This window comes from Perca flavescens, chromosome 5 (assembly GCF_004354835.1).
Source record: "Perca flavescens isolate YP-PL-M2 chromosome 5, PFLA_1.0, whole genome shotgun sequence".
Classification (NCBI taxonomy): Eukaryota; Metazoa; Chordata; class Actinopteri; order Perciformes; family Percidae; genus Perca; species Perca flavescens.
In genome coordinates this window covers 38,912,025-38,939,380 of record NC_041335.1, presented here as the reverse complement: position 1 = coordinate 38,939,380, position 27,356 = coordinate 38,912,025, and the positions used below count along the sequence as shown (strand labels likewise).

At 40.3% G+C, this 27,356-nt stretch overlaps 2 protein-coding genes and 1 pseudogene across 3 annotated transcripts; all 3 read left to right on the top strand.

Moving 5' to 3' along the window:
* Nucleotides 1-353: 353 nt before the first annotated feature.
* Nucleotides 354-5,850, top strand: LOC114556309 (alpha-1-antitrypsin-like protein CM55-ST; annotated as a pseudogene).
* A 6,396-nt stretch (nt 5,851-12,246) lies between these two features.
* On the top strand, nt 12,247-15,832 carry LOC114556091 (serpin A3-5-like). Its single transcript, XM_028578944.1, has 6 exons — nt 12,247-12,348; nt 13,311-13,959; nt 14,095-14,165; nt 14,452-14,645; nt 15,337-15,484; nt 15,562-15,832. The coding sequence occupies exons 2-6, from the start codon at nt 13,314-13,316 to the stop codon at nt 15,763-15,765; spliced, it is 1,263 nt and encodes a 420-aa protein (XP_028434745.1). The 5' UTR covers nt 12,247-12,348; nt 13,311-13,313; the 3' UTR covers nt 15,766-15,832.
* Nucleotides 15,833-22,951: 7,119 nt separating this feature from the next.
* On the top strand, nt 22,952-26,653 carry LOC114556092 (serpin A3-1-like). Of its 2 annotated transcripts, none has more exons than XM_028578945.1 (6): nt 22,952-23,047; nt 23,869-24,514; nt 24,633-24,703; nt 25,277-25,470; nt 26,170-26,317; nt 26,397-26,653. In XM_028578945.1, exons 2-6 carry the CDS (start codon nt 23,875-23,877, stop codon nt 26,586-26,588), a joined length of 1,245 nt encoding a protein of 414 aa, XP_028434746.1. In that variant the 5' UTR covers nt 22,952-23,047; nt 23,869-23,874; the 3' UTR covers nt 26,589-26,653. The 2 variants fall into 2 exon arrangements, with proteins under 2 accessions (XP_028434746.1, XP_028434747.1); XM_028578946.1 differs by having other exon boundaries at nt 22,966-23,060.
* Nucleotides 26,654-27,356: the final 703 nt, after the last annotated feature.

Sequence of the window (27,356 nt, the reverse complement as noted above, 5' to 3'; positions counted from 1 at the left end):
TTTTGAACTGCTCTGGTTCTGTCAGGGGTGGCAGAAGTATTAAAATGACAAAGTAATACTTCCATACGGAGTTCTACATTGAAAATTTGACTTCTGTGAAAGTATAACTTCCACACTGTAAAAGTCCTGCATTGAAAATGTTACTTCAGTAAAAGTCTCATTAGGAAAAATGTACTTTAAGTGTAAAGTACTCTACCTTGGATGGATTCGACATTGTGGTTTATCAAAATACTTGTAGAGAAAATGAATTTGATTTTTGAAATTGGTGGGACACAAAACTAGTGTGAATGCTGTATATTCAAAGGTTGATGCTACACTGGATTGCTGGCTTGAATGTGTAAGAAGTGGTAGGAATGGCTGGAAAAAGTGAAAATTAGGTAATTTAGTATGACGGTCATTGACGTTTCATACAAATGTTTCAAAAGATGGGCAAAATGTTTTTTATATATAAAGCTAACTCTAAACTGGAATTTGCTTTAATGTGTAAAAAGTAGGTAAGGTACTAAAAGTTATTAATTAGCTCTGTTACCAAATTTAGATTGCCATGACTTCTCCTGTCTGTTTTCACAGAGATGAGGCTCTTATTATTCATATTTTAATCATCTTACAGCTATAAGAGCTAGACTTACCATCTTTTGCAGCTAAAAGCTAACACTCTGGCAATCACGGGGGTGTCTTTGATGTCTTTGTAGCACTTTAGGTTTTCTATCCAGCCTGGAACTTGTTCCTTTTTTTGGGGTCGTTGAGCAATAAATCCAAACTCTTACATCCATGATTTATTCTTGATGTCAATGTTTATCCATGATACTTGATGTCAATAATTTATCAATTTTTCCCATGATGCGTTACGAGAGCTTGTTGACGTTTTGTCAACCAATAGAAGGCAGATCCGTCACATATTAGGCCCTTATAAGGCAAGCAATACGGCATCCGATGGACAACAAAGAATAAAGCAGAGCCTGTCTATGGAGAGCCTGTTCACTCCCTATCTCACTCCCTACTAGCCCCATTGTACCAACCCGGAATTTTCCCGAGAGTGGAAGTTCTCCCCTTATTAGACATTCTCTGAATGAAGTCAACAGGCAGTTAGCAGCTGATGCTAACTCGCATGAAGAGAATATCATCTTCTCCCCGGATAGTGTGTCGACTGCCTTGGCTACGTTGTCCGTGGGAGCGCAGGGGGAGACTCACCGTCAGCTTTTCAGTGGTCTGGGTCAACAGCTCCCTCCTGACTCAGACAGATGTGGACCAGGCCTTCCAGATGTTCCTGCAGAGGGCCAATAACACATCTCAGGAGGATGCCAGCGAAGGGACCGCCGTGTTCGTGGACAACCGCTTCAAGCCGAAGCCAGAGTTCCTGCGGACCCTGAAGCAGTCGTACTTCACAGATGGGTTCAATGTGGACTTCAGCCAATCCACAGAAAGTGCTGGTACCATCAATAAGTACGTGGAGGAGAAGACCAACGGGAAGATTGACCAGCTGGTGGAAGACCTGGATCCAAATACAGTCATGTATCTCATCAGCTACATCTACTACAAAGGTAAGAAGGTCCTGTGGGATGAGATCTGGTCAGTCAGTAATAATCTAATGTAGTAATGTAAGATCTATTTACATATTTTGAGGTTCAATTGAACGTATTAAACCATAAGTTTTGTTTTATTTCTATTCATTGTCTAACAGGAAAGTTGGAAACTCACCAAGCAGGACGACTTCAACGTGGACGAGAACCCCAAGGTTCACTCTTAATTGAGAAAAATTATTTGAGTCCCAGTAATTAACAGGGGCGGAGCCAGACATGGTAAACATTCGGGGTTCAGCCCAAACCTAGAGCGAGGGTCCGATGGGAATTCTTCATTTACGAAAGATATATAAAGTATTTAAATTGTCAGCGTCCAGGTTTCAGTCGACATGATGAATATGAAGAATGATTTCTACACATATCACCACCGCAAGATGAACACGAAGTTCCTTCAGCTCCCCTTCAACAGCTCCTACTCCATGCTGCTGATGTTGCCTGACGTCATGGCAACACTAGAGAACGGCATTTCCCCGAACCACGTCACCAAATGGTTGAAGGCTATGATTAGACCCAGGTTGGGAAAATCTGAGTAAGTAAGGTACCCAGTTTTGTCCTGTCCGATAGAGACTCTCCTCGCCCAACAAAATGCCCCCATAAGTGGTTTGTTCCAGCATCATTCAGACCTATATTTATGTTTGTAGTGGCGGCGCCCTCTAGTGGCCGTAGTAGTTCTGATGGGAGCAAAGCAGGAACTAAGGTGAGGAAGTATAAAAGCACCAAATTTTCTCGTAAGGAGGCAGATTGGTGGGTCAAACAACGACTTTCACCCTGGAGACCGGGGTTCAAGTCCCGTTTTGGAAAGAAAAGGAAACAGAGTTTAATTTAATAGTATTAGTCTGTAGTTGTTCTTTACTTTGTAATTGTGTGGTCTTTGTTGTACATCTGCTTTAATCTTTTACTATTTCCTTATGGTGCCCATGAATAAAATGTATTGTTTTAACTTCATATCAACTCAATTAAGTTGGGTATTTTTTACCCAGGATGAAAGGATCCCTACAGAGATAGAACTTACTGTTAAAGAGTAAGATCCTTTTAGTTTAACATGAAGTGGGTCTGTTTCATGTTTAACTTGAAAGGATCTCACTCTTTAACTAGAAGATCTACCTCTGTAGGGATGCTTTCCATAATGTTGTCAGACTTTTTTATTTAAGGCCCTAGTAGCCAAATGAAACTCAATTCAATTCAATTCAATTTTATTTATAGTATCAAATCATAACAAAAGTTATCTCGAGACACTTTACAGATAGAGTAGGTCTAGACCACACTCTATAAATTCCAAAACCCCAACAATTACAGTAATTCCCTCAAGAGCAAGCATTAGCAGTGGCTATTGCGACAGTGGCAAGAAAAAACTCCCTTTTAGGAAGAAACCTCAGCAGACCCAGACTCTTGGTAGGCGGTGTCTGACGGGCCGGTTGGGGGCGTGATGAACAGTGGTGATAACAGTCACATTAGAAGTCACATTGACTTCGAAGGTTATCGTGGAAGTTCATGTCATATCGGCACATCGTGTCATACTGAGTAGTGCAGTCTCCTATACCGGATCCTGACTACTCTGTGCGTATGAACATCACAGCAGGGCGTTGCGGGATGTAACGTGGCGCTGCAGAGCACGGGTGGAGGCTGCGGATGCAGCAGGACGCAGCAGGATGCGGCCGGGAAATGCAGAGAATCGCAGAGCATAGCTCTGCGAAGAAGAAACATAAGGACTCCGGGGAGTAAACTCCCAGAGCTAGATTAGTAACAAGCATTTCTGGGACAGGATGCATACAAAAGTAACAAGTAGAGATGAGAGAGCAGCTCAGTGTGTCTTAGGGAGGAACAGCCTCCCCGGCAGTCTAGAGTTGTAATAGCATAACTTAAGAGAGGCAGGTTAAAGAGAGGTGCCTGGTCGGGCTAGAACTCCCCCCAACCGGATCGGGCTGTACTGGCCTGCCTCCCTCTACTCTCGCTCGATTATTAATTATACAGTATAGAAAAAACTGATGACTACGAGGAGAAGCAGTGGGCCGGGTTAGGTGGACGCTTCAACTCCTCGTCCCTAACTATAAGCTTTATCAAAGAGGAGGGTTTTCAGTTTACTCTTAAATGTGGTGACGGTGTCTGCCCCTCGAACCCCGACTGGGAGCTGGTTCCATAATACTGGAGCCTGATAGCTGAAGGCCCTGGCCCCCAGTCTACTTCCAGAGACTCTAGGAACCATAAGTAGCCCGCATTCTGGGAGCGCAGTGCTCTAGTGGGACAATAAGGTACTATGAGCTCTTCTAAGTATGATGGTGCTTGACCATTTAGAGCTTTGTAAGTCAGGAGGAGGATTTTAAATTCAATCCTATATTTCACTGGAAGCCAATGCAGAGAAGCTAATACAGGAGAAATATGATCTCTTCTCTTAGTTCTCGTCAGAACACGTGCTGCAGCATTCTGGATCAGTTGGAGAGTCTTAATGGACTTATTTGGGCAACCTGATAATAAGGAATTGCAGTAATCTAGTCTAGAAGTAACGAATGCATGGACTAGTTTTTCAGCATCGTTTTGAGACAGGATATTCCTAATTTTGGCAATGTTACGAAGATGGAAAAAGGCTATTCTTGAGGTTTGTTTGAAGTGGGCGTTGAAGGATATATCCTGATCAAAAATAACTCCTAGATTTCTGACAGCAGTGCTGGAGGCCAGGGTAATACCATCCAGAGTAACTATATCTTTCGACAACGAAGTTCGGCGGTGCGTTGGTCCTATCACAATAACTTCAGTTTTGTCTGAGTTTAACATCAGGAAATTGTGGGTCATCCAGGATTTTATATCCTCAATACACGTTTGAAGTCTTGCTAACTGACCACTTTCATCTGGCTTAATTGACAGATATAATTGGGTATCGTCTGCGTAACAGTGATAGTTAATCGAGTGTTTCCTAATAATATTACCTAGAGGAAGCATATATAAGGAAAATAGAATTGGTCCAAGCACTGAGCCTTGAGGAACGCCATGGCTAACTTTAGCGTGCTTGGAGGGTTTATCATTAACATTAACAAACTGGGATCGTTCAGAGAAATAGGACTTAAACCAGCTTAGTGCGATTCCTTTAATGCCAACTAAGTGTTCCAGTCTCTGTAACAGGATAGTATGGTCAATAGTGTCAAATGCAGCACTAAGATCTAGTAAAACAAGTATGGAGACAAGTCCTTTGTCTGCAGCAGTTAGAAGGTCGTTAGTAATTTTCACCAGTGCCGTCTCTGTGCTATGATTCTTTCTAAATCCTGATTGAAAATCATCAAATAGACTGTTGCTATGTAGAAAATCACATAACTGATTAGCAACCACCTTCTCAAGGATCTTGGATAGAAAGGGAAGGTTAGATATAGGTCTATAGTTTGCTAAGACCTCAGGATCTAGGGTGGGTTTTTTCAGAAGAGGTTTTATCACAATTTTTAAATGACTGCGGTACATAACCTGTTAGTAAGGACATGTTGATCATATCTAATAATGAAGTGTTTACCACGGGTAACGCTTCTTTGAGTAGCCTCGTTGGGATGGGGTCTAAGAGACAGGTAGACGGCTTAGCTGAGGATATCTTTAACATTAATTGTTGAAGGTCTATAGGATAAAAGCAGTCCAAGTATATGTCGGGAGTCGTCGTTCTTTCTAGCGGTCCTGCATTTAAAGATGAACTGTTAGAAGTTAAGGGCAAAAGGTGATGAATTTTATCTCTAATTGTTATAATTTTATCATTAAAGAAGCTCATGAAGTCATCACTACTCAGAGCTAGAGGAATAGATGGCTCAGCTCAACTCCTGCCCTAGTCAGATTCACTGAATGTTTGTCTCCCCCCCCCAATGTTTTAGGAGATATAATGTATATATTCCAAAGTTCTCCATCAAGACTTCCTACAACCTGAACGATGTGCTGTCAGAAATGGGAATGACAGACATGTTTGGTGGTCGTGCAAATCTAACAGGCATTTCAGAGGGGCTAAGACTGGCAGTCTCAGAAGTAAGTAAAACAGAGCATATGTTTTATGTTATTTCACACATATCTCATTCGTCTGTCGTCTCACTTACTCTGCGTTGCACCTCAGGTTGTGCACCAAGCTACGCTGGACGTGGACGAGACCGGAGCCGAAGCTTCAGCTGCCACAGGCATCGGCATCAGACGGAGTGCCTTCCCGGCCCCTGTCCCTGTGTTGAAGTTCAATCGTCCATTCATGGTCATCATCGCTGAACGCAACACGGAGAAATTCCTCTTCTTGGGCAAGATTATCAACCCAACCATCTGATGGATCATCACTTTGTGTTTGTTTGAGCTCAGCTGTTGCATCTCATATAAAGGAGTCAGAAAAACTTTTGTTGTCTCTGGCTTTATTGATTGTGTAAACAGTTTTTATATGATGATCTTTGAAGGTAAAATAATGTAGGGATAAGATACGATCAACTTCCATAAGCATTTTGGCATTCATTTATAACCGATCAGATTTTAAAAATACAATAGAGCTCAACAGTTTTTAAAGTTGTCGTGAAACAATAAAACTAGGGTGAATGCTGTATGTTCAAAGGCTGACGCTGGATTGCTGGCTTGAATGTGTAGGAAGTGGTTGAAGTAGTAGGAGTAGTTTAAAAAGTGAGAATGGGTTAATTGGTATGAATGTCATTGAGAAGTTAAATAATACAAATAATGTTTGAAAGATGGGCAATATTATGTTTTTAGAAAAAGCTGACTCTAAACTGGAAATCGCTTAAATGTGTAAGAGGTAGATAAATTAGTAAAAGTTATTAATTAGCTCTGTGTTAGCAACTTTGGTTAAAGGTTACCATGATTTCTCCCATCTCAGAGTTATTTTCCTAGAGATGAGGCTCTGGAGCGCCTTTAAAACTCCTGCTTCTAGCTCAAAAACCGTTACTCCTATCGCTTAATTTTTAATACCGTGAGAGATAGGAAACCCTGCTGAACATCCTGCAACAATGGTGTGTGTACTGTAAAAAATTTAACTTTCAGTTTTTGTTGGTTTCAGCAGTCCCTTTGGACAAAAGCAGTAGTGTTTTTACCACACTTGCTGTCGTAAAGGTCTAAGAGTTAGTGTTACGGGGAGGTCATATGGTCACGATGAATGTTTTGCTCAGACATAAAATCATTCATTTACAATAAGAGAATAAGTTACAGATGAATCGTTGCATTTCAAGTGTTGCATATGGTAACTTAGCCTACCTTGGATGTATCGTGAGCTAATCTGGGTCTCACTGTCACCGTGTCAGGAGGCATTGCATTAATCTTTTATTGTAGCAACCAACATAATAATAACCTAGATTAATAAAGGGCTTTTCATGAAACCCACGGACGCTTTACACAGGTACAGGGGGACAAGGGGAAGGAAAATAATAGGCAAATATTGTTAGCGGCTAGCAGGGAAGCCATAACACGAAAATGGGTACAGTCTGAATCTCCAACAAAGACTGACTGGATCATTATTGTGACCAAAGTATGGAGAAAATTGCTCTTTCGCTAAATCAACGGGCTTATAAATACTGGCAATACTGGGGAAAATTGATTGTTTTTGTCGATTCAGGCTGATTGATCATTTACTGTATTGATCGGATATGTTTTAGTGTAAAGTTTGTATGCAGTAGTGCATAGGTGACCAAGTGTTTGTTTTGTTTCTTAAAGAAAAGTAAAGTATGTGGCCGATTAGCTCCGTTGGTAGAGCAGACGCACATATACAGAGGTTTATTCCTTGATGCAGAAGGTCCATGGTTTGAATCTGACCTGTGATGGTTTTTCTGTGTCTCTTCCCCCCATCTCTCTCCCCTTTCATGTATAAGCTGTCCTCTCATTAAAGGCAGAAATGTCCATAAAAAAGAAAATAGTAGGCCAACACAGACACGGACTAAAAGGAATAAAACGTCAGCGCTAAATGGAAGTTATTTTATGAATGAAAAAGACGTATAACATACCTGAGGGCCAATTTTGATACACTAAAACAGGCTTTTCCGGTGTTACACCGAAATCTGTGACAATTCAGAATGTGTTACCGTAGCGCCGTCTACCTGCCAAAAAATCATTCTGTGACTTGGTGAGAAAAATCTGACCCGGGCAGAGACATTTATAAAAACTATATATAAATAGCATTCTTTGCACTGTGAGTCTTGTTTGCTGTTACAGGTTATTTATGATCAAACCTATTCTCATGAACAGGTCCGTATGATATTATATGAAAATGTATGCACACTAAAACGTAAATTAGGAGACCTCCAGCTGGTCACGTGACACCGGCTGGTCACGTGATGCCAGCTGGTCACGTGATGCCAGCTGGTCACGTGACGTCGGCAGCCTATGAGCTCCAGGACACCAAGCGGCAGTTTCTAGTTGTTTAAGCTACAACAAAGCATCCTGCCACCGGCTATATGTCCTCTGTTGATTCAACTGTAGTTGTTGGTTCAATTACCCAAAAATAGGTGACTGTAAGCCGGGTACAGAGCACAGTGAGCTACTGCTCGTTTCAGCAGAAATTATGGTTAAATTTAGTTTTCCCCAGGAAGTGAACTCTGCTCTCTGGCTTGAAAGTGTATGTATGTTAATGCCCAATACGCACGCACACAATTTGGCTTAAAGTTAGTCTGAAACAACTTCTCATTTGCAACGACAACCTGTCACATTCACACAGTTCCACAATCATACCTGGAAGCTTCCCAGTTCAACCACAGTTTGATCTGCTGGCGACTGAGCAGCTCCACTGGAGCAGTTGGGGTTAAGGGCCTTGCTCATGGGCACCTCAGTGGCGCTGTTCTTTCACATTCCCCACCTAGATTTTTATCCTGTCAGTCTAGGGATTGAACCGACGACCTCCCGGTCACAAGCTCGCTTCTCTAACCTTTAGGCCACCACTGCCCACAGACTGTTACAGACCTCCAAATGCTAATTCAATCAGGAGAGACTTCGTTGCAGATATGCAAACATTTATTAACAAGATAACCAAGTCAGTAAAAACACAAGTTATTTGGAGATTAGTCTCCATTGTTAAGGGGTATCTATGCAAATGTCATGGTTTAGGAAAACCAAACACATCCCCCAATGGAAACCAGACACTGGTGGTGGCGAGAAAAAGCCGAAGACAAAACACAAGCCGACAGCCGGGAGAAGACCGAGAACACGTATAAAAGGCCGGGAGGTGGAAGGGGAGGAGGCGGGTCTCACTATAGTCTGAAAAACAACTGACAGAAGCAGGAAAGAGAACAGCTTTAAAACACGGTAGTCAGCTGTGATTGGTCAGAACCTAAGTGCCCGCTCTTAATTGGTATACAGAACCGTAACACCCACCGCCCAGCTAATCAGTGAAAGGGAGAGAAGCCATGTAATAGAAGTCTCCCTGTCTGAATTCACGCTGAGCTACATTAGTGAGTATTTGGACAAAATATGTGCTATGCTAGATCATGCTAGTAGTATGAATCTTGAAAATTACTTAATGGGTGACTTCAAGATAGATTGGATTCCTCTGATTATCCTTGAAAAATCTAATTAATGAGCACAGCAACGGCATATGGATTATCACAGGTAATTAATAAACCAACTAGAATATGTATTAAAAGGGATGGCACTCAATCAGCTTCCTGTATTGACCACATGTTTATAATTAGACTAGAATTTTGCTCAAATTGGTTATCTGTGCCATTTGGTTGTAGTGACCATAATCTTATTGCAATTGTAAGCAAAACGTTGCTAAATTGGGTCCAAAAGTAATATTGAAAAGTTCATTTACAAGATTCAATCAATAACAATATGAAGATGATGTGAGAAAGCTTACAGACATCACAACAACATACACATGCTAAAAATCAAATAGTTTCAATCATTGCTTCTACTATTTCTCATATAATTAATGTGTTTTATAATGCCCTGACTCAGATGGTGAATGACTGGTCCAAGGATATGGAGGAAAGGAAAATAATATGCTTTTTTTTTGAAAATAATATGCTTTTTTTGCAATTATATCAAATGCAGCATTTGATATAATTGATCACGACATACTGTTAAAAAATGGAATATTATGTTTTTTCACAAACCACATTATTATGGATGAAAACTTATTTGACTGATAGAAGACAATTAGTTTACTTTAATGGAAGCTTTTCAAAGGTAAGGCTTGTGGAACATGGTGTGCCTCAAGGAAGTTGTCTTGGGCCTCTCCTCTGCACAATCTTTACCAATGATCCAATGGTGGTGATGGGGCAGTGGGTATGTCACATGCCTTTGGTGTGGAAGACCTTGGTTCAAATCCCACTGTGATACATCAACCAATGTGTCCCTGAGCAAGGCACTTAACCCCTAGTTGCTCCAGAGGTGTGTTACCTCTTATATCGCAATTGTAAGTCGCTTTGGATAAAAGCATCAGCTAAATGACATGTAATGTACTCTTCCATCTGTTTTAGATAAAGCAAGCATTTCAATGTTTGCTGATGATTCCACTATATACTGTATTTACCAGGAACTGATATTGTTGATCTAAATACAAAAGTACAGAGTTACAGTCAGTGGTGGACTGGATCAGGAGTAACAAACTGATTCTCAATGTATCTAATGGCTGACACAATAACACAATAATCTCGGAGGTCTGCTCGGAGGTCCCGTAAATAAATTTATTTGGCCGTTGACGGATCGTTTGTTTAAATATCACAACACATGTCCGTCATAAGATTAACGGGAACCTGTGTTAACTGTCTTTTCGGAGTTAAACTCAACAAGCACACACACACACACACACACACACACACACACACACACACACACACACACACACACACACACACACAAAGCGCAGCAGGCAGAGGAGAGATATACCATAGACTGTATATTATTAGTCTATGAGATATACCCGTTTCTTTTCGGGAGACATATTTAAATTATGCCATAGGTGATAACCTACATTATATTTTGTATTTATATATTCAATATTATTGCAATAGTTGTAGCATTATGAGGTTTTCTTGTTTTAATACAAAGTGGTTATATTGTTGTGGATTTTATTTCTAGCTGGTATTTTGGAGCCTTGCAGGTAGCCTCTGTGCTGGGGGGTGTTGACCAATAACAGGAAGAACGGATCGTCTCAAACTGTTAACAGAGTTTTCTGTGCTTGTGAACTTGCGAGTTTATTCTTCCAAGAACAACCAGCAAGAACGTTCTCCCCAAGAACACAAGTCTTTGCATTCTTGGTATTGAGAAACGCCCGGTGACTCAAGTCTGTTCGGTGTGTTCCGTGCCGTCGTCACTCTGGGGGGCTTTCAGTCTTCCTTTTGGCCGACCTGACATGTTCAGTCGGAGACAGGGCAGTCGGGACTCACCCGGAAACGGCGAGCGGGATGAAAATCTGATGAAAATCTGTTGAAAATCTTTTAAACTGACCTTTGTTGATCTGAAATGAAGACAGATTCAGCAGCTGCACGGCCTATTTCTCTCTTAAAATGTTTTCAGAAACACATTTCGGTGAACTATTTTAGTACAATATGAGATCGTATTCTGAACGAGCCGCCATGACAGTCTGGCTTTGAATTTCCGGAGAAACCAGACCCCACGTGACGCGTTCAACAATACAGATTAGCGCCTTCTGCTGTTATGGAGACGTATTACATCTTGTCTCTTCGGTGTGTTCTGAGCCACTTTTTGGACCAACTCGGGGAGACTAATCACAAAAACATAGAAAAATTTGGTCCAGGTTGAAAAAAAAAAAAAAAAAAAACTACCTGTTTATGGTTGTAACTCATTTTTCTTTATGTTCCAAACCAAAACTGGAACTCAGTGTAGAGCAAATTTCTGTAGAGCAAGGAGAAGAGGCTAAACTTTTGGGAGTGATGATTGACAATAGATTGTTTTGGGACAAACATGTTCAGAAACTAGTAACTAAAATGGGCAACACCTTGTCAGTTATTAAAAGATGTGCAAAAAACTAACACCACAGACCATTAAACAAGTACTTCAGGATTTTTTTTTTTTTCACATCTTGATTACTGCTCTGTGGTTTGGTCCAGCACTTCAACAATTAATAATTGTAATTAATAAACACATTTTACTTTATATAAAAAAAACTATCCTTTAGTACTGATACACATCATTATCCAACGAGGCATGAAGTAGGAGTTAGTTTTATTTTGCCTAAAGTGAAAACCATATAAATTCAATGTTCAGTCAGGTACAGAGCAATGTGTGAATGGAACTCTCTCCAAAATACTACCAAACAACAAAACACAAAGTATGATTTTGAAAAATAGCTTAAGAAATATTACCTTCAAAGAAATTTCAATATCTAATACCAATTTAGAGAGGGGGTTATTATAGGGCTTTTTGTCATATCTAATTTTGATTTATTATTTCTTTTTTTGATTATTTGCGTTAACTGTAAAATTTAAATGTGATTTGTATTTTCAAATGTTGTTTAATGTAAAGTAATGTCTGTGTGTGTATGGTGTGTAATGTGATGTCGTAAATTGCACTGTCACACGACAGATTGTAGGACCCCAGGAAGAATAGCTTTTAGCTTATGCTGAAGCTAATGGGGATCCAAATAAAATAAACAAACACAAAACGCTCTCACACACACACAAAGACACACACACGCACACACTCACACAAAACAATTGTGATGACCCCTCCCACTCATGTGAGCTGGTTAGGAGGCAGGCAGAGGTGTGATTGTCTACACCTGGTTTACATTTGCTTGATTGAGTCTTTGTCCTTTAAAGAGGGATGGAGATTCAGTCTGGGTGATTTCTCTCAATCCTCACATCCAGAAAAGGTTTGTTTTTGAGTTTTGGTTACGTTATTATTCACTTACATGCCCTACACCACTGATGATACTGATATATATCTATTGATCTATCTATCTCAAAAACATTTGAGTATAATTAATTGAGTTAAGTAAAATTAGCTTTAATGGAGTCTTTAATTTGGTGTGGTCCCCCTTTTGTCTTGAATTTGAGCTGATTAATGACCGAGTGGTGGATTGTAATGCATTTGAATTAAACTTTTGTTACTTTAAGTGTAATTTGTATTGCACCAGTTTGGTTGTGCTAATTTGCGTTGAGTTGTTTCTCTGGTCAGAGAGTTAAGAAGCCAGACTAACTTTCTGAATGGTGACCGGTGTAATTTCTTGGGAGATTCACACATTTGGCACCTTTTGGGTTTTGTTAAGAGGTTTGAGGAGTATTTGTGGTCATGGCTGGTTTGACTGGTTATTTTTCTAACGCACATCAACCCACACGTGCACACTTTTTTTTTGTAGATTGTAGGCTAGTGGTGAAAGTGGGTCATCTTTGTTCACATCAGTCACTTAACCCTTGTGTTGTCCTTTGGGTCACTGGGACCCAAAGGACAACACAAGGGTTATGTACTTCCATTTATTTTGATGATTGCTCTCTAAACCCTGTCTCTTGTAAAGTAAGAGTTTGTTTCTAGAGCACATTTAAACACCGTTTAAGCTGGCCAAAATGTTGTACAAACAAGCACTAAGGTGCTGTATTTACCCTTGTTTTGTCCTTTGGGTCACAAGGACCCGAAGGACCACACAAGGGTTAAACACAAAGGAATGGGGTCCAGCTTGAAAAATACCACCCTTTAATCAGATTTCTTTTAACGTAACCAAACAGCCCACATACTCATCAGATTCACATTATACTAACGATTCAGAAAATGCCTCCAGTACAATCCATTTCTTGGTTAAAACAAACCATGAAGCTGAGCTTTTGAACTTTGTCTTAGTTCATGATGATGATGCATGCAGCCGTGGGTCTCTGGTTCCTATCAGCGGTGATCTACGTGGGCAGAGGCCATCACTATTTTGTTCACGGCAACGTCAAGACAGTCCAAGACGCTGTAGTTGACGACCGCACCGACAGCGTCTCCCTGGTGAACGAAGCAAACCAAGGGTTTTCCTTCCGACTCTACAGGAAGTTAGCAGCTGATGCTGACTCACAGGGAGAGAATATCATCTTCTGCCCATTTTGTGTGTCGAACGCCTTGGCTGCGTTGTCCGTGGGAGCGCAGGGGGAGACTCACTGTCAACTTTTCAGTGGTCTGGGCTTCAACAACCCCCTGGTGCAGAAAGAGGTGGACCAGGCCTTCCAGATGTTCCTCCAGAGGGCCAGTAACCAATCTCAGGAGGACTCCAGTGAAGGGACCGCCGTGTTCATGGATGACCGCTTCAAGCCGAAGCCGGAGTTCCTGCAGACCCTGAAGCAGTCGTACTTCACAGATGGGTTCAACGTGGATTTCAGCCAAACCACAGAAAGTGCTGATGCCATCAATCAGTACGTGGAGGAGAAGATGACCAATTGGAAGATTGACCAGCTGGTGGAAGACCTGGATCCAAACACAGTCATGTATCTCATCAGCTACATCTACTACAAAGGTAAGAAGGTCCTGTGGGATGAGATCTGATCAGTTTGAGATGATCTAATATAATGTAAGATCTGTTTACAGATTTTGAGGTTAAATTGTACATATCAAACCAAAATTTGTTTTATTTCTGCTCATTGTCCAACAGGAAAGTGGGCAACTCAGTTTGACCCTGAGCTCACTGAGCAGTATGACTTCAACGTGGACGAGAACACAAAGGTTCAGCATTTCACTCTTAAAACAGAAAAATGTGGGGTCCATTGTAGTGTCCTCATTTACAAAAGTTTTCTTCATACGGTTAACACATTTTGGAAAAACCTGTCAGTTGTAACACTTAATTTGTTCTGCTTTTTTTTTTTTCCAACCCTCTTGCATCATACTACACACTTTATACTACACTTTATACTAGACACACTTGAGAGAAAAGGGGCTGAATGGATTGGAGTCCCAGTCTAATTAAGCGTCATTGTTCATTCCGTGTCATGTTTAAATTGTCATCGTCCAGGTTCCAGTCTTCATGATGAATCTGGAGGATAGTTTCTACACCTTTCATGACGACAAGCTGAAGACTACAGTCCTTCAGCTCCCCTTAAACAGCTCCTACTCCATGCTGCTGATGTTGCCTGAAGTCATGACAACACTGGAGAATGCCACCAGCCTGAACCACGTCACCAAATGGTTGAAGGCTATGAGACCCAGGTTGGGAGAATCTTAATTTATGCTTCTAATATGTGGAAGGTTTGACACTGAATAAGGTACCCAGCTTTGTCCTGTCTGGGGTGTTTAAATCTTTTTTTTATTTTTATATTTTTTTTAAAAAGGAGGAAAGGATCCCTACAGAGTGACCTTTTTTTGTTAAGAGTAAGATCCTTTTTGTTTAACATGAAACGGCCCCAAAATCACAATCCCCAAGACTCCATGCAAATAATCCATACTTTTATCATAAAATCCACTTCAAAGTGGATAGAAACAAAAGCAGTCTCATCTTTCCACTGTTCAAACAGTCACTACGCTGGTTTGGTTGAAATAAACTCTTAATTAACCCATTTACATGTGGAGATATGCTGGCTCTATACACGCTAAAAGTCCTGATTATTTACATGGAGTCTGGTGGAGATATGCTGGCTCTATACACACTAAAAGTCCTGATTATTTACATGGAGTTTGGTGATGGTGATTTTGGGGCTGTTTCATGTTAAACTAAAAGGATCTTACTCTTTAACTAAAAGGTCCATCTCTGTAGGGATCCTTTCCATAATGTTAGACATTTAAAAGAATAATCGGAGTGTCAGTTTAAAAAAATACTGCATATCATTTAAGGCAATCGTATCCAAATGAAACTCCTGCCCTAGTCCGATTCACTGAATTTTTGTCTTTCTCTCTCCTCTAGGAGATATAATTTATATATTCCAAAGTTCTCAATCAAGGCTTCCTACAACCTAAACAATGTGTTGTCAGAAATGGGAATGATGGGCATGTTTCATGGTGGTGCAAATTTGAGAGGCATTTCCGAAAGGCAAGGACTGGCAGTCTCAAATGTAAGTAAACGGAGCATATGTTTTAGGTTTAACACATTCCATGTCTGTAGTCTCATTTTCTCTGCGTTGCACCGCAGGTTTCGCACCGAGCTAGGCTGGACGTGGACGAGACCGGAGCCGAAGCCTCAGCTGTCACAGGCCTCCGCATCGGACTGACAGCCATACGGTTCCTTGTCCCTGTCCCTGTGTTGAAGTTCAATTGTCCATTCATGGTAATCATCATTGAACGCAACACAAAGGAAATCCTCTTCTTGGGCAAGATTATCAACCCAACCATCTGATGGATCATAACTTTGTTTTCCTCAAGCACATCTATTGCATCTCATATAAAGGAGTCGGGGAAAAACATTTTTGTCTCTTGCTTTATTGATTGTGTAAACGGTTTTTGATCTTTGAAGGTAAAATGTAGTGATGAAATATGATAAACTTCCATAAGCATTTGGTATTCATTTATAACTGAAACTTTTAAAAATGCACTAGAGCTCAACGGTTACCGCCCACTTTTTGAACGGTTTAGTCAAGTAGAAGTACAATTTCCACACTGTAAAAGAACACATCCTGCATTGAAAATGTTTCTTCAGTAAAAGTCCACATGTATTATCAGGAAATTTTACTTAAAAGTGTAAAAGTACTTGATGCAGAAAAATCGTCACATTTTGCCAACCATTTATATGGACTTGTGCCACCTACTGGAGCAGATACATATTTACATCAGCTTGGTCCTCTACTTTGGCTGGTTTAGACCAGTTTTACACCAATGTGCTGTGAGAGATTGCCCTGTGTGCAATGAGAAATTATCCAACTTTGCTTAATTGGTCCAATTTTATTTTTTTGGCAGGCAGTGCAAGCATATCTGTCCTCTGAAAATTGACAAAAAGATCTGACACAAACGCAGAGCTGCAGATGATTCAAACTACATCTGCTCCGCAGTTTTGAAGTCAGTGAGTCCCAAACGCTGAAAGTGGATTCAAGTGTGGTTTAGTTTTTCATAACTTCAAGCAGACAGCGTTTGCTGAATTATATTTATGGCGAGCCGAAAGCAGTTGCGGTGCAGTTGAGGTTGTAAGGCAAGGCAACTTTATCTCTACAGCACCTTTTGGTTGTGCCCCCAAAATTTTCAGTTGGGGGGCTACTGTGCTGAGAAAATGAATTGGATTTTTAAAGTAGACGGGATACAAAAATACAGTGTGAATGCTATGTTCAAAGGCTAATGCTACACTGGACTACTGACTTGAATGTGTAAGGAGTATGTGAAGTTGTAGGAATAGTTGAAAAAGTGACAGTGGGCTAATTTGGTATGAAAGTCATTGAGAAGCTAAATAATACAAATGTTTGAATGATGGGCAATATTCATTTTTAGAAAAACAGACTCTAAACTAGAGATTGTGTAAGAAGTAGTAAAAGTTGAATACCGTAAGAGATTAGGTCACCCTGCTGAACATCCAGTGCAGTGTGTACTGTAAAAAATGTCAGGACAGTAGCAGGCAGAAGGCGGCCTGTTTCTGTTATTCTCCAGGTATTGCTGGAACCAGTTAATACAGTCTGTCTACTCACTGAGTCATAAAGGCTGCCTGGCTCTTGATGGCAAGTTGGCTAAAGGTTGACAGGGGAGCATGGCTGTCATCAAGATGTCTTGCTTAGCAAACAAGTGACAAGTCTGTAAGTTAAGTTAAAGCTGCATTTTGTACACAGTATGCAACTTGTGTATTAGTGGAATCTGGATAAATCAGAAAGATGAATGACGGTTCTGTGTTGAAAGGATACAGAAGAATAACATAGTGTTGCCATGCCGGGTACACGCCTTCAAAGGTCTCCCATTGTGTTCGGCAAAATAAGCACGTGGCCAAGAAGCCAGCCTACAACAAGACACGGCTGGCAACCACTAATCACCGCCTCCGGCTTCCTCTCGTTTGCCCTCGTTAGGCCAGGACAAAAGGAGCCACACCAACTCAGGTAGGTTAGTCTGTGTTTGCCACTCAAGCTAACCACTGCTCTGTTTCCTGCACCCAGAAAGCCCCATAAACCAAGCCAAGGACGACTGGAGCTGAATGACTCTTCAATCTCCACTAGAACTCAAGATCTTCTGTCCCCTCCTTGCCCAACATCACCGGTGAGCTCCCTACTGCGCCTCGCCTACCCAGCAGAATTCCTCAAGACCTAACCCAACCCTGCACACTAGCCACACCACAAGGGAGCTACACCGCTAGACTCTTTATTTTGCTGTACGAAGAAAAATAAAGCACCCACATTATTGGGTTTTCACTGCAATTTGATTGTGGTCCATTCTTGTCCCGCCACAATAGGTTAAAAAAAAAGAAGCTGAACACCGTCTTGTAGTGATGGCGAACTGAAGCTTTCTGAAGCCTTGAAGCTTTTCAAGCCAATTGTATCGAACAAAGGTTCACTACTCGAAGCTTCAGAACTCTGTGAGGACATCTGGTGGTGAAGTTAGGGATAGCATTGTGTCACAAACTGTTTCACAATTATTAGCCATGGTGTCTTTAGAGTAAGCCCGACCCAACCCGAGCCCATGCGCGTTGTGTCAAAGCCCGGCCCGACACATTAACTGGAATCATGAGCCCGATTTCATCCCGACACTTTTTTACTACGTGGGCGGTTATAACTGACGTTCTCAACTACAATTCAGAGTTGTTTCGACTGCAGAAATCTGTTTAAAATGATCTTAATGAATAATGCAACAAGGACGAAGCATGTAAACTGCGCAGTTTGTTTATTCAGAATGGAACGGATCGCAAATGGATCTGAATGAAGAAACGTAAAAAAAAAAACTCAACGTATTTCTCTGTGAGGGCTGGAGAAGTAACAAAAGAGGAGGTTGAAGGCTGACTATCATCTTCTCTGCCACGGCGAGCCTGCTTCATGTGTCTGTTCATCATCCAAGTCCCCGTTTTATTTGTTGTTATAGGAGACAGCGTGCCGCACTTAATGCACTCAACAAAGCCGACACATATTGTCACTGCCCACGACTTGTTTAAAATGGTTCCATACCTCCGACTTTCCTCCAAACTTGCTCAAAGGTAATTCTCCTATTTCTGATTATAACATAGCTTCCCCCCCCCACCCAATTAAGGCTATAGGCCTAGTAAAAAACGCATAAGCTTGATCAAGGGCCCTGCCCAAAAGTCGGGCGGACTCGGGCAGAGAATCTAAACTCTACTTTAGAGTTGAAGATGAACACATTTTGAGTATGAATTCATTGATAAATAAATAATGACATAAATAACAGCCTATATGTGGGACCTTGCATAAATAAAAATGTAATTGCCTTCTCCGCCAAAAACAAAGAACTATAAAGTTAGGATTTTGGTTGTGAACTGTCTTGTGTTTGAAAACAAATACATCAATTTGGGAGGGAAATACATTGCACATTGCACACTCATTTCTGTGATTAGGCCTACGTAGCCTAGAGCAACATTGTCTCCTCAGCCAAATAGGTGAGATAGGCAGTGCAAGGCACTCTAAACTCTCTTTTATAAACTCTCTACTCACTATAAACTAGGCTACTCGCTATGAACTTTCTACTGGCTATTATAATCTCTCTATTCACTAACTCTCCTGACTCTGTTGACTCTCCTACTGCAACAACTAGAGATGGCCCGATACCATTTTTTGCTTCCCGATACCGATTCCGATACCTGAACTTGTGTATCGCCCGATACCGAGTACCGATCCGATACCAGTGTGTCATATATTTTATTATGTTTTAACAGCTGTATTCCACTACCCCTGTATGGATGTGATATTATTTCTATCTTTGTGAAACATGAACAAACACAAACAATTAACATAAATAAACTACTTTAACGTAGATTTTCTTTAGGGCTTTATTACGTGGTATCGGATTGGTGCATAAACTCCAGTACCTTCCCGATACCGATACCAGCGTTTTAGGCAGTATCGGAGCCGATACCGGTACTGGTATCGGTATCGGAACATCTCTAGCAACAACCCCAGCCCCGTGTCGCGCACTCGCGCAGCTTATGAATTCAACCTCGAAGCAGTGACGTGGGTGTGTGTGAACCGAAGCTTCGGACGTCACTGGTCACGTGATTATCCCAAAACGAATCGAGCTCCGATACAAAGCTTCATTCCAAATTGGTTCATGTTTTCGATACATGCCTCGAAGCAGGGGGTCCACGGGTAACATCACTACAGTCTTGGGTTTTTCACTGTTCCAGCAATCACCACTCTGGTTTATATGCCAGCCATGTTCTTATACAGAAGCCTTCAATGTGGTGAATATAGCAGAAAAGAAAATAGTCGAATGTTTACGAAGTACAGTGCTTAACTTTTCGTAGCTTTTTGAATGAATGGTTCATGAGAACAGGCTGTTATGATCATCTGATGAAAAATTATACAGTTTCAGAAACTTTAAAAGTTGCATATAGTCACTTAAAGTAAAATTACTGGTAAAATCTACTCAAGTAAAAAAAAATACAAAGTAGCTCCTTGAAAATGTACTCAGAGTAAAAGTTACTCATACGTTTTAATAGCGGGGGAAGATATACTTTTTTGCATCTTCTTGTGTGATTAATTAATGTGATTAAATCTCAGTCTTTTGTGCTTTGACAAGGGAACAAAGACGCTTTCGATGTTGGTTTGTTGATGGATACAAAACGTTTTTTTTTTAAATGTAGCAACGTACAGTACTGCAAACAAAACATACTTGAGGAAAAGTTAAAGTACACATTTTAAAAACTACTTTAACAAGTAAAAGTACACAATCCCACATTTTTCCAGTTTGGTCATTAATAGTTTATAGTTAATTGTATCAAAGACTTTTTTTAGATCCATGAAAATGCCTGCAGTGAATTCCTGATTATCGATAGCTGTATATATTTGTTCTATTAGCTCAATCACTGCCATTGTAATGGACCAGTTTGATCTGAAGCCATATTGATGTTCACTCAGTAGATTGTGTTTTTCTATGAAATTATCGAATCTAATGATAAAAAGCTCTTCTAATATGTTTTAGGATTGTGGAAGGAGAGAAATTGGTCTGTAGTTTGAGAAAGAGTGCTTATCTACATTTTTGTAGATGGGAATGACCTTTTCAATTTTCATTTGATTTTGAAATATGTCCGTTTGTAATGATTGATTAAAGATATGTCACGGGTTTCGCTATACTATGTACAATGTTTTTAACTAAAGCCATGTCAATATAATTATTATCAGATTTTTTATTCTTGAACTTATTTACCACATCAATTAACTCTATATCCTCAATTTGCCTAAAACAAAATGGTATTTGAATTTATTTCAATACTATTTTCATTTATATCCTCTGTTATTAATGGATTAACAATTTCGTTTGCTAAATTATAGTCAACATTCATAAAATTGTCATTGAATTCATTAGCAGTCTCCTTTGTGTCTGTTATCAGTGATTGGTTGTTTTTATTAAAGTGGTCTTTGTAATCTGATTTCCCAGTACCTTTTTTGATTGTCGTTTAGCACCTTCCATGTGCTCTGCATGTCGTTTCTGTACTGTATTGTTTATTGAAATAATAATTTTTATTTATTCTCAAAATGCTAGTCAATTTATTTTTATATTTATTTTCTGCTTCCATTGTTCTAAATTGTAGAAACTGCTTGTACAATACATTTTTTAACAAGCATTTTCTAGTCCCCTAATAATCCAGGGTTTGTCTTCATATTTATTTGTCCTTAGTTGTTGTAAAGGGCAATTTTTGTCATACATGCAATTTTGAAGTTTCTCTGTGTATTTTCCTTAGAGAAGGGAAGATGGTCACTTATATCATTGATAAGCAATCCACTTAGTACTTTATTTCCAGTTTCATTGGTAAAGATGTTATTAATTAAAGTTGCACTATCAGTTGTTATTCACGTTGGCTTTAAGATTGTAGACCTTTACTATACATTGTGTCGATAAAAATCTCTGCTGGGTTTTTTCCTTTAATTTTAACAAATCTAAATTAAAGTCTTCACATACGATTGATATTATTATGTCTGTTATCATACCTGTCAACCATCTTCTCATTAAAGGTTACAAGACAAGATCCAGGTGTTCTATCGATGCAGCTTATTAATATATTCGTTGTTTTCTCCACCTCTATTTCTACAGTAACGCATCCCATGATGATCTCTTTTCATTTGTTTCCTTTTATGTGCATCCTGTCCCAGAAATGCTAGTTACTAACCTAGCTCTGAGGAGTTTACTGCCCGGAGTCCTTATGTTTCTTCTTCGCCCAGAATATCGCCTTGGATTAGGGTGACACCAAGATCTGGGTCTTGGGTGCAGCTGTCACAGTGGACCGGCTACACCCGGCTACGCTCTGCGATTCCCTGCAATGTCCGGCTGCGTCCTGCCGCGTCCACTGCGTCTACCCATGCTCTGCTGTGCCCGGCTATGACATGAACTACTACGACTTCCATTGTAGTCACTGGTCCATTATCTCTAATGTGACTATTATCGCCACTGTTCATCACCCCCCCCAACCGGCACCGTCAGACACCGCCTACCAAGAGCCTGGGTCTGCCGAGGTTTCTTCCTAAAAGGGAGTTTTTCCTCCCAACTGTCGCATTAGCCACCGCTAATGCTTGCTCTTGAGGGAATTACTGGAATTGTTGGGGCTTTGTAAATTATAGAGTGTGGTCTAGACCTACTCTATCTGTAAAGTGTCTCGAGATAACTCTTGTTATGATTTGATACTATAAATAAAATTGAATTGATTTGAATTGAATGATATTTTCCATTTTGTTTTACATTTCCCTTACTTTTTTACACTTAAATTCATTGTTCACAAAATAGTGCAGCACCACCTCCGTTTTTGTTTTCTCTGTTAGTTGAAAATAGCTCATAGCCCTGCAGTTCTACGTCCTCTTCTTTCTCAGTTATAAGCCAAGTCTCTGATGCTGCAATTACACTAAACATCGAGAAATGTTTCATATAGTCTTTAATTTTAAAGAAGTTGCTATACAGGCTTCTACTGTTAATGTGTATAATTGACAGTGTACCATCCATTATTATTTTGCTTTTAAATTGTCCATCTGTGTAATACTCACAGGTGCGGTTGATGTTATTATAGAAATATTCATCAGGATTCATACAGTTTATATTCATTGAGGTCAAATGTTTCTATCTACTGATTCAAGTTTTCATAGTTTTCATGTGCATGTGAAGTTCTACTCTCATAGTCGTCACGCTTCCGGTGGAGTTGTTTTTTCTATTTTTTAAACTTATTTATTCAAGTAAAAATAGATAGATGATAGATAGATAGATAGATGGATAGATGGATGGATGGATGGATGGATAGATAGATAGATAGATAGATGGACTTCATAAAACCAAAATTGGGAAATTACTCTGCTACAGCATCAGGTTACAGGGAGACACTCTCTCACACACACACACACACAACAATTGTGATGACCCCTCCCATTCATGTGAGCTGGGTAGGAGGCAGGCAGAGGTGTGGTATTCTACACCTGGTTCACATTAGCTTGATTGACTCTCTGTCCTTTAAAGAGGGCTGGAGATTCAGGTCTGGTGATCTCTCTCAATCCTCACATCCAGAAAAGGTTTGTTTTTGAGGTTTGTTTGTGTTATTATTGCCAAATTCTCTTCACTGATCAAGCTGATATACATATCAATAATATGTGAATATAATTGATTATGGGTTAAATAAAATTAGCTTTAATGTAATCCTTAATACAGTGTGGTCTCCCTTCTTTTGTCTTGAATTTGAGCTGATTCATGACAAAATGGGGACTGATAATATTTAGCGTTTGAGTTAGACTTTTGTTACTTCAAGTCTAATTGGTATTGCACCAGTTTGATTGTGTTTATTTGCATTGAGTTGTTTCTCTGGTCCGAGAGGTAAGAAGCCAGACTGCCTTTCTGAATTATAACTGGTGTAATTGCTTTGGAGATTCACATGTCAGTATGTTTGATGTGTATAGAGCCAGCATATCTCCACATGTAAATGGGTGAATTAAGGTTTTATTTCAACCAAATCAGAGTGGTGATTGTTGGAACAGTGGAAAGGACAACCAAAATGGCTTTTGATAATTTTGTTTCTGTCCCCTTTGAATGTAGTGTTTTATGATTTTATAAAAGTCCTGATTATTTACACGGAGTGTGGTGGGCTTGGTGATGATGATTTTGGGGCTGTTTCATGTTAAACAAAAGATTTTACTCTTTAACAAAAAGGTCTATCTCTGTAGGGATCCTTTCCATAATGTTGTCAGACACTAAGGATGATAATTGGCGTCTGTCAGCTTGAAAAATACCACCCTTTAATCTGATTTCTTTTAGAGTAAATAAACAGCCCAAATACTCATCAGATTCACATTTTACTAACCCTTCAACCCCCCTTTTTTTTTTTTTTTTTTTTTTAAAGTTCACGATGATGCATGCAGCCGTGGGTCTCTGGTTCCTATCAGCGGTGATCTACGTGGGCAGAGGTCATCACTATTTTGTTCACGGCAACGTCAAGACAGTCCAAGACGCTGTAGTTGACGACAGCACAGACAGCATCTCCCTGGTGAACAACGCAAACAAAGGGTTTTCCTTCCGACTCTACAGGAAGTTAGCAGCTGATGCTGACTCACGGGGACAGAATATCATCTTCTCCCCGTTTTGTGTGTCGACCGCCTTGGCTGCGTTGTCCGTGGGAGCGCAGGGGCAAACTTACCGTCAGCTTTTCAGTGGTCTGGGCTTCAAAAGCTCCCTCCTGACTCAGACAGATGTGGACCAGGCCTTCCAGAGGTTCCTCCAGAGGGCCAACAACACATCTCAGGAGGACTCCAGTGAATGGACCGCCATGTTTGTGGCCAACCGCTTCAAGCCAAAACCAAAGTTCCTGCAGACCCTGAAGCAGTCGTACTTCACAGATGGGTTCAATGTGGACTTCACCAAAGCCACAGAAAGTGCTGATACCATCAATAAGTACGTGGAGGAGAAGACCAACGGGAAGATTGACAAGCTGGTGGAAAACCTGGATCCAAACACAGTCATGTATCTCATCAGCTACATCTACTACAGAGGTATGAAGGTCCTGTGGGATGAGATCTAGTCAGTCTGTAATGTAATGTGTTAACATATTGAGGTTAAATTGTACATATCAAACCAAAATTTGTTTTATTTCTGCTCTTTGTCTAACAGGAAAGTGGGCGACTCCGTTTGACCCTGAGCTCACTGAGCAGGACGACTTCAACGTGGACGAGAACACCAAGGTTCAGTTAACCCTCTTAATAGACCTTTTTCACGGCAGACATGTTGACATGTCATTGTAGGAAAAGCAAAGGTGTGTTCAAAACTATTAATGATGGCTGCATTCCACTTAGGTGAGGTCCTGGTATTGTTCATGCTGACTCACTGAAATGGCTTACTGGGACACTTGATGGAACTGAGCCATCGTTAAGGTTATCAATCTCAGCTGTGCTTTTCCTACTATGACAAGTCAACATGTCTGCTGTGAAAAAGGTCCATTCAGGAAAAAAATGCTTTTGAGTCCCAGTAATTCACTGGGGTGGAGACAGCCATTGTAAATATTCAGGGTTCTGCATAAACCTAGAGCGGGGGTCTGTTGGAAATTCTTAATTTACCAAAGATATAAAGTATTTTTCATGCCATTAACACAATTTGGGAAAACCTGATGGTTGTCACACCATAATTTGTTCTGCTTTCTTCAACTCTTTTGCATCATACTACACATTGTACACACTTTATACTACATGCTTTATACTACACACACTTTATATGAAATCGTTCATTCCGTGTGTCATGTTTAAATTGTCATCGTCCAGGTTCCAGTCCTCATGATGAATCTGGAGTATAGTTTCTACACCTATCATGATGACAAGCTGAAGACAACAGTCCTTCAGCTCCTCTTCAACAGCTCCTACTCCATGCTGCTGATGTTGCCGGACGTCATGGCAACACTGGAGAAGGCAATCTGCCCGAACCTCGTCACCAAATGGTTGAAGGCTATGAGACCCAGGTTGGGAGAATCTTAATTCATGCTTCTAATGTTTGTTTTTTTTAACCCAGGAGGAAAGGATCCCTACAGAGATAGACCTTTTAGTTAAAGAGTAAGATCCTTTTTGTTTAACATGAAACAGCCCCGAAATCACAATCACCAAACTCCACCAGACTCCATGTAAATAATCAGGACTTTTATCGTCATAAAACACAATTCATTCAAAAGTGGACCGAAACTAATACTATCAAAAGCCGTCTTGGTTCATCTTTCCACTGTTCCAACAATCACCACTCTGGTTTGGTTGAAATAAACCCTTAATTCACCCATTTACATGTGGAGGTATGCTGGCTCTATACACGCTAAAAGTCCTGATTATTTACATGGAGTCTGGTGGAGATATGCTGGCTCTACACACGCTAAAAGTCCTGATTATTTACATGGAGTCTGGAGATATGCTGGCTCTATACACGCTAAAAGTCCTGATTATTTACATGGAGTCTGGTGATGATTTCAGGGCTGTTTCATGTTAAACTAAAAATTTTACTCTTTAACTAAAGTCTTTCTGTGGGATCCTTTCTATAATGTTAGACACTTAATAATCTGAGTTTGTCAATTATTTAAAAACCGCATCATTGTTTGGGCCCTCGTAGCCAAATTAAACTCCTGCCGAGTCACTGAATGTTTGTCTCCCCCCCCCTCCCCCTCCAATGTTTTTAGGAGATATAATTTATATATTCCAAAGTTCTCCATCAAGACTTCATACAACCTGAACGATGTGCTGTCAGAAATGGGAATGACGGGCATGTTTCATGGTGGTGCAAATTTGAGAGGCATTTCCGAAAGGCAAGGACTGGCAGTCTCAAATGTAAGTAAACGGAGCATATGTTTTAGGTTTAACACGTTCCATATGTCTGTAGTCTCATTTTCTCTGCGTTGCACCGCAGGTTGTGCACCAAGCTACGCTGGACGTGGACGAGACCGGAGCCGAAGCTTCAGCCGCCACAGGCCTCGGCTTCGAAAGGTTGGCGGTCATCCAGGTCTCTGTGTTGAAGTTCAATCGTCCATTCATGGTCATCATTGAACGCAACACAAAGGAAATCTTCTTCTTGGGAAGGATTATCAACCCAACCATCTGATGGATCATCACTTTGTTTGCATGAGCACAGCTGTTGCTATTTTTATATAAAGGAGTCAGGAAGAACTTGTTTTGTGTCTTGCTTTGAGTGTACAGGATTTTTATATAATCTTTGAAAGTAAAATAATGTAGGGATAAAATATGATCAACTTCCATAAGCATTTGGTATTCATTTAAAATCAACTTTTTTTTTTTTTTTTTAATGAAATGGAGCTCAACAGTGACCACCCACTTTTTGAACCGCACTGGTTCTGGCAGCAGTGGCAGAAATATTAAAATCCTATACTTTAGTTACTTCGACACTGTGAAAGGACAAGTCCTGTGTTTGAAAAGTTACTTCAGTAAAAGGGTTTATATAGATCAGGAGAATGTACTAAAGTAGAGTACTTAATACAGGAAAGTCCTCACAATTTGGAAACTATTGATTTCATACAGACTTTGTCATTTAGCTGACTCTTTTATCCAAGGTACTTACACTTGCTATACAGTGTATCAGAGGTTGCACACCTCTGGAGCTACTAAGGGTTAACAGTCTTACTCAGGGACACATTGATGTCTCTGTGGTAATCAAACCTGGATCTCCCACACCAAAGGCATGTGTTATATCCACTGTGCCATCACCCCTACCAGACTTGTCTTCTACAGGAGCAGAAACTTTGTTTCACAGCTTGGGCTCAGTCTGCCTTGGATGGTTTAGACCTTGGCTAATCAAAATCCTTACAGAAAACTAATTGGATTTTTAAAGTAGACTGGACACAAAACTATAGTG

Bases quoted from the DNA above. Each gene is read 5' to 3' on its own strand.
- LOC114556091 (XM_028578944.1), top strand. From the start codon at position 13,314: ATGATGATGATGCATGCAGCCGTGGGTCTCTGGTTCCTATCAGCGGTG. The intron at 14,166-14,451 runs GTTCAGCATTTC...GTCATCGTCCAG, and splicing joins ACGTGGACGAGAACACAAAG to GTTCCAGTCTTCATGATGAA. The intron at 15,485-15,561 runs GTAAGTAAACGG...GTTGCACCGCAG, and splicing joins AAGGACTGGCAGTCTCAAAT to GTTTCGCACCGAGCTAGGCT.
- LOC114556092 (XM_028578945.1), top strand. From the start codon at position 23,875: ATGATGCATGCAGCCGTGGGTCTCTGGTTCCTATCAGCGGTGATCTAC. The intron at 24,704-25,276 runs GTTCAGTTAACC...GTCATCGTCCAG, and splicing joins ACGTGGACGAGAACACCAAG to GTTCCAGTCCTCATGATGAA. The intron at 26,318-26,396 runs GTAAGTAAACGG...GTTGCACCGCAG, and splicing joins AAGGACTGGCAGTCTCAAAT to GTTGTGCACCAAGCTACGCT.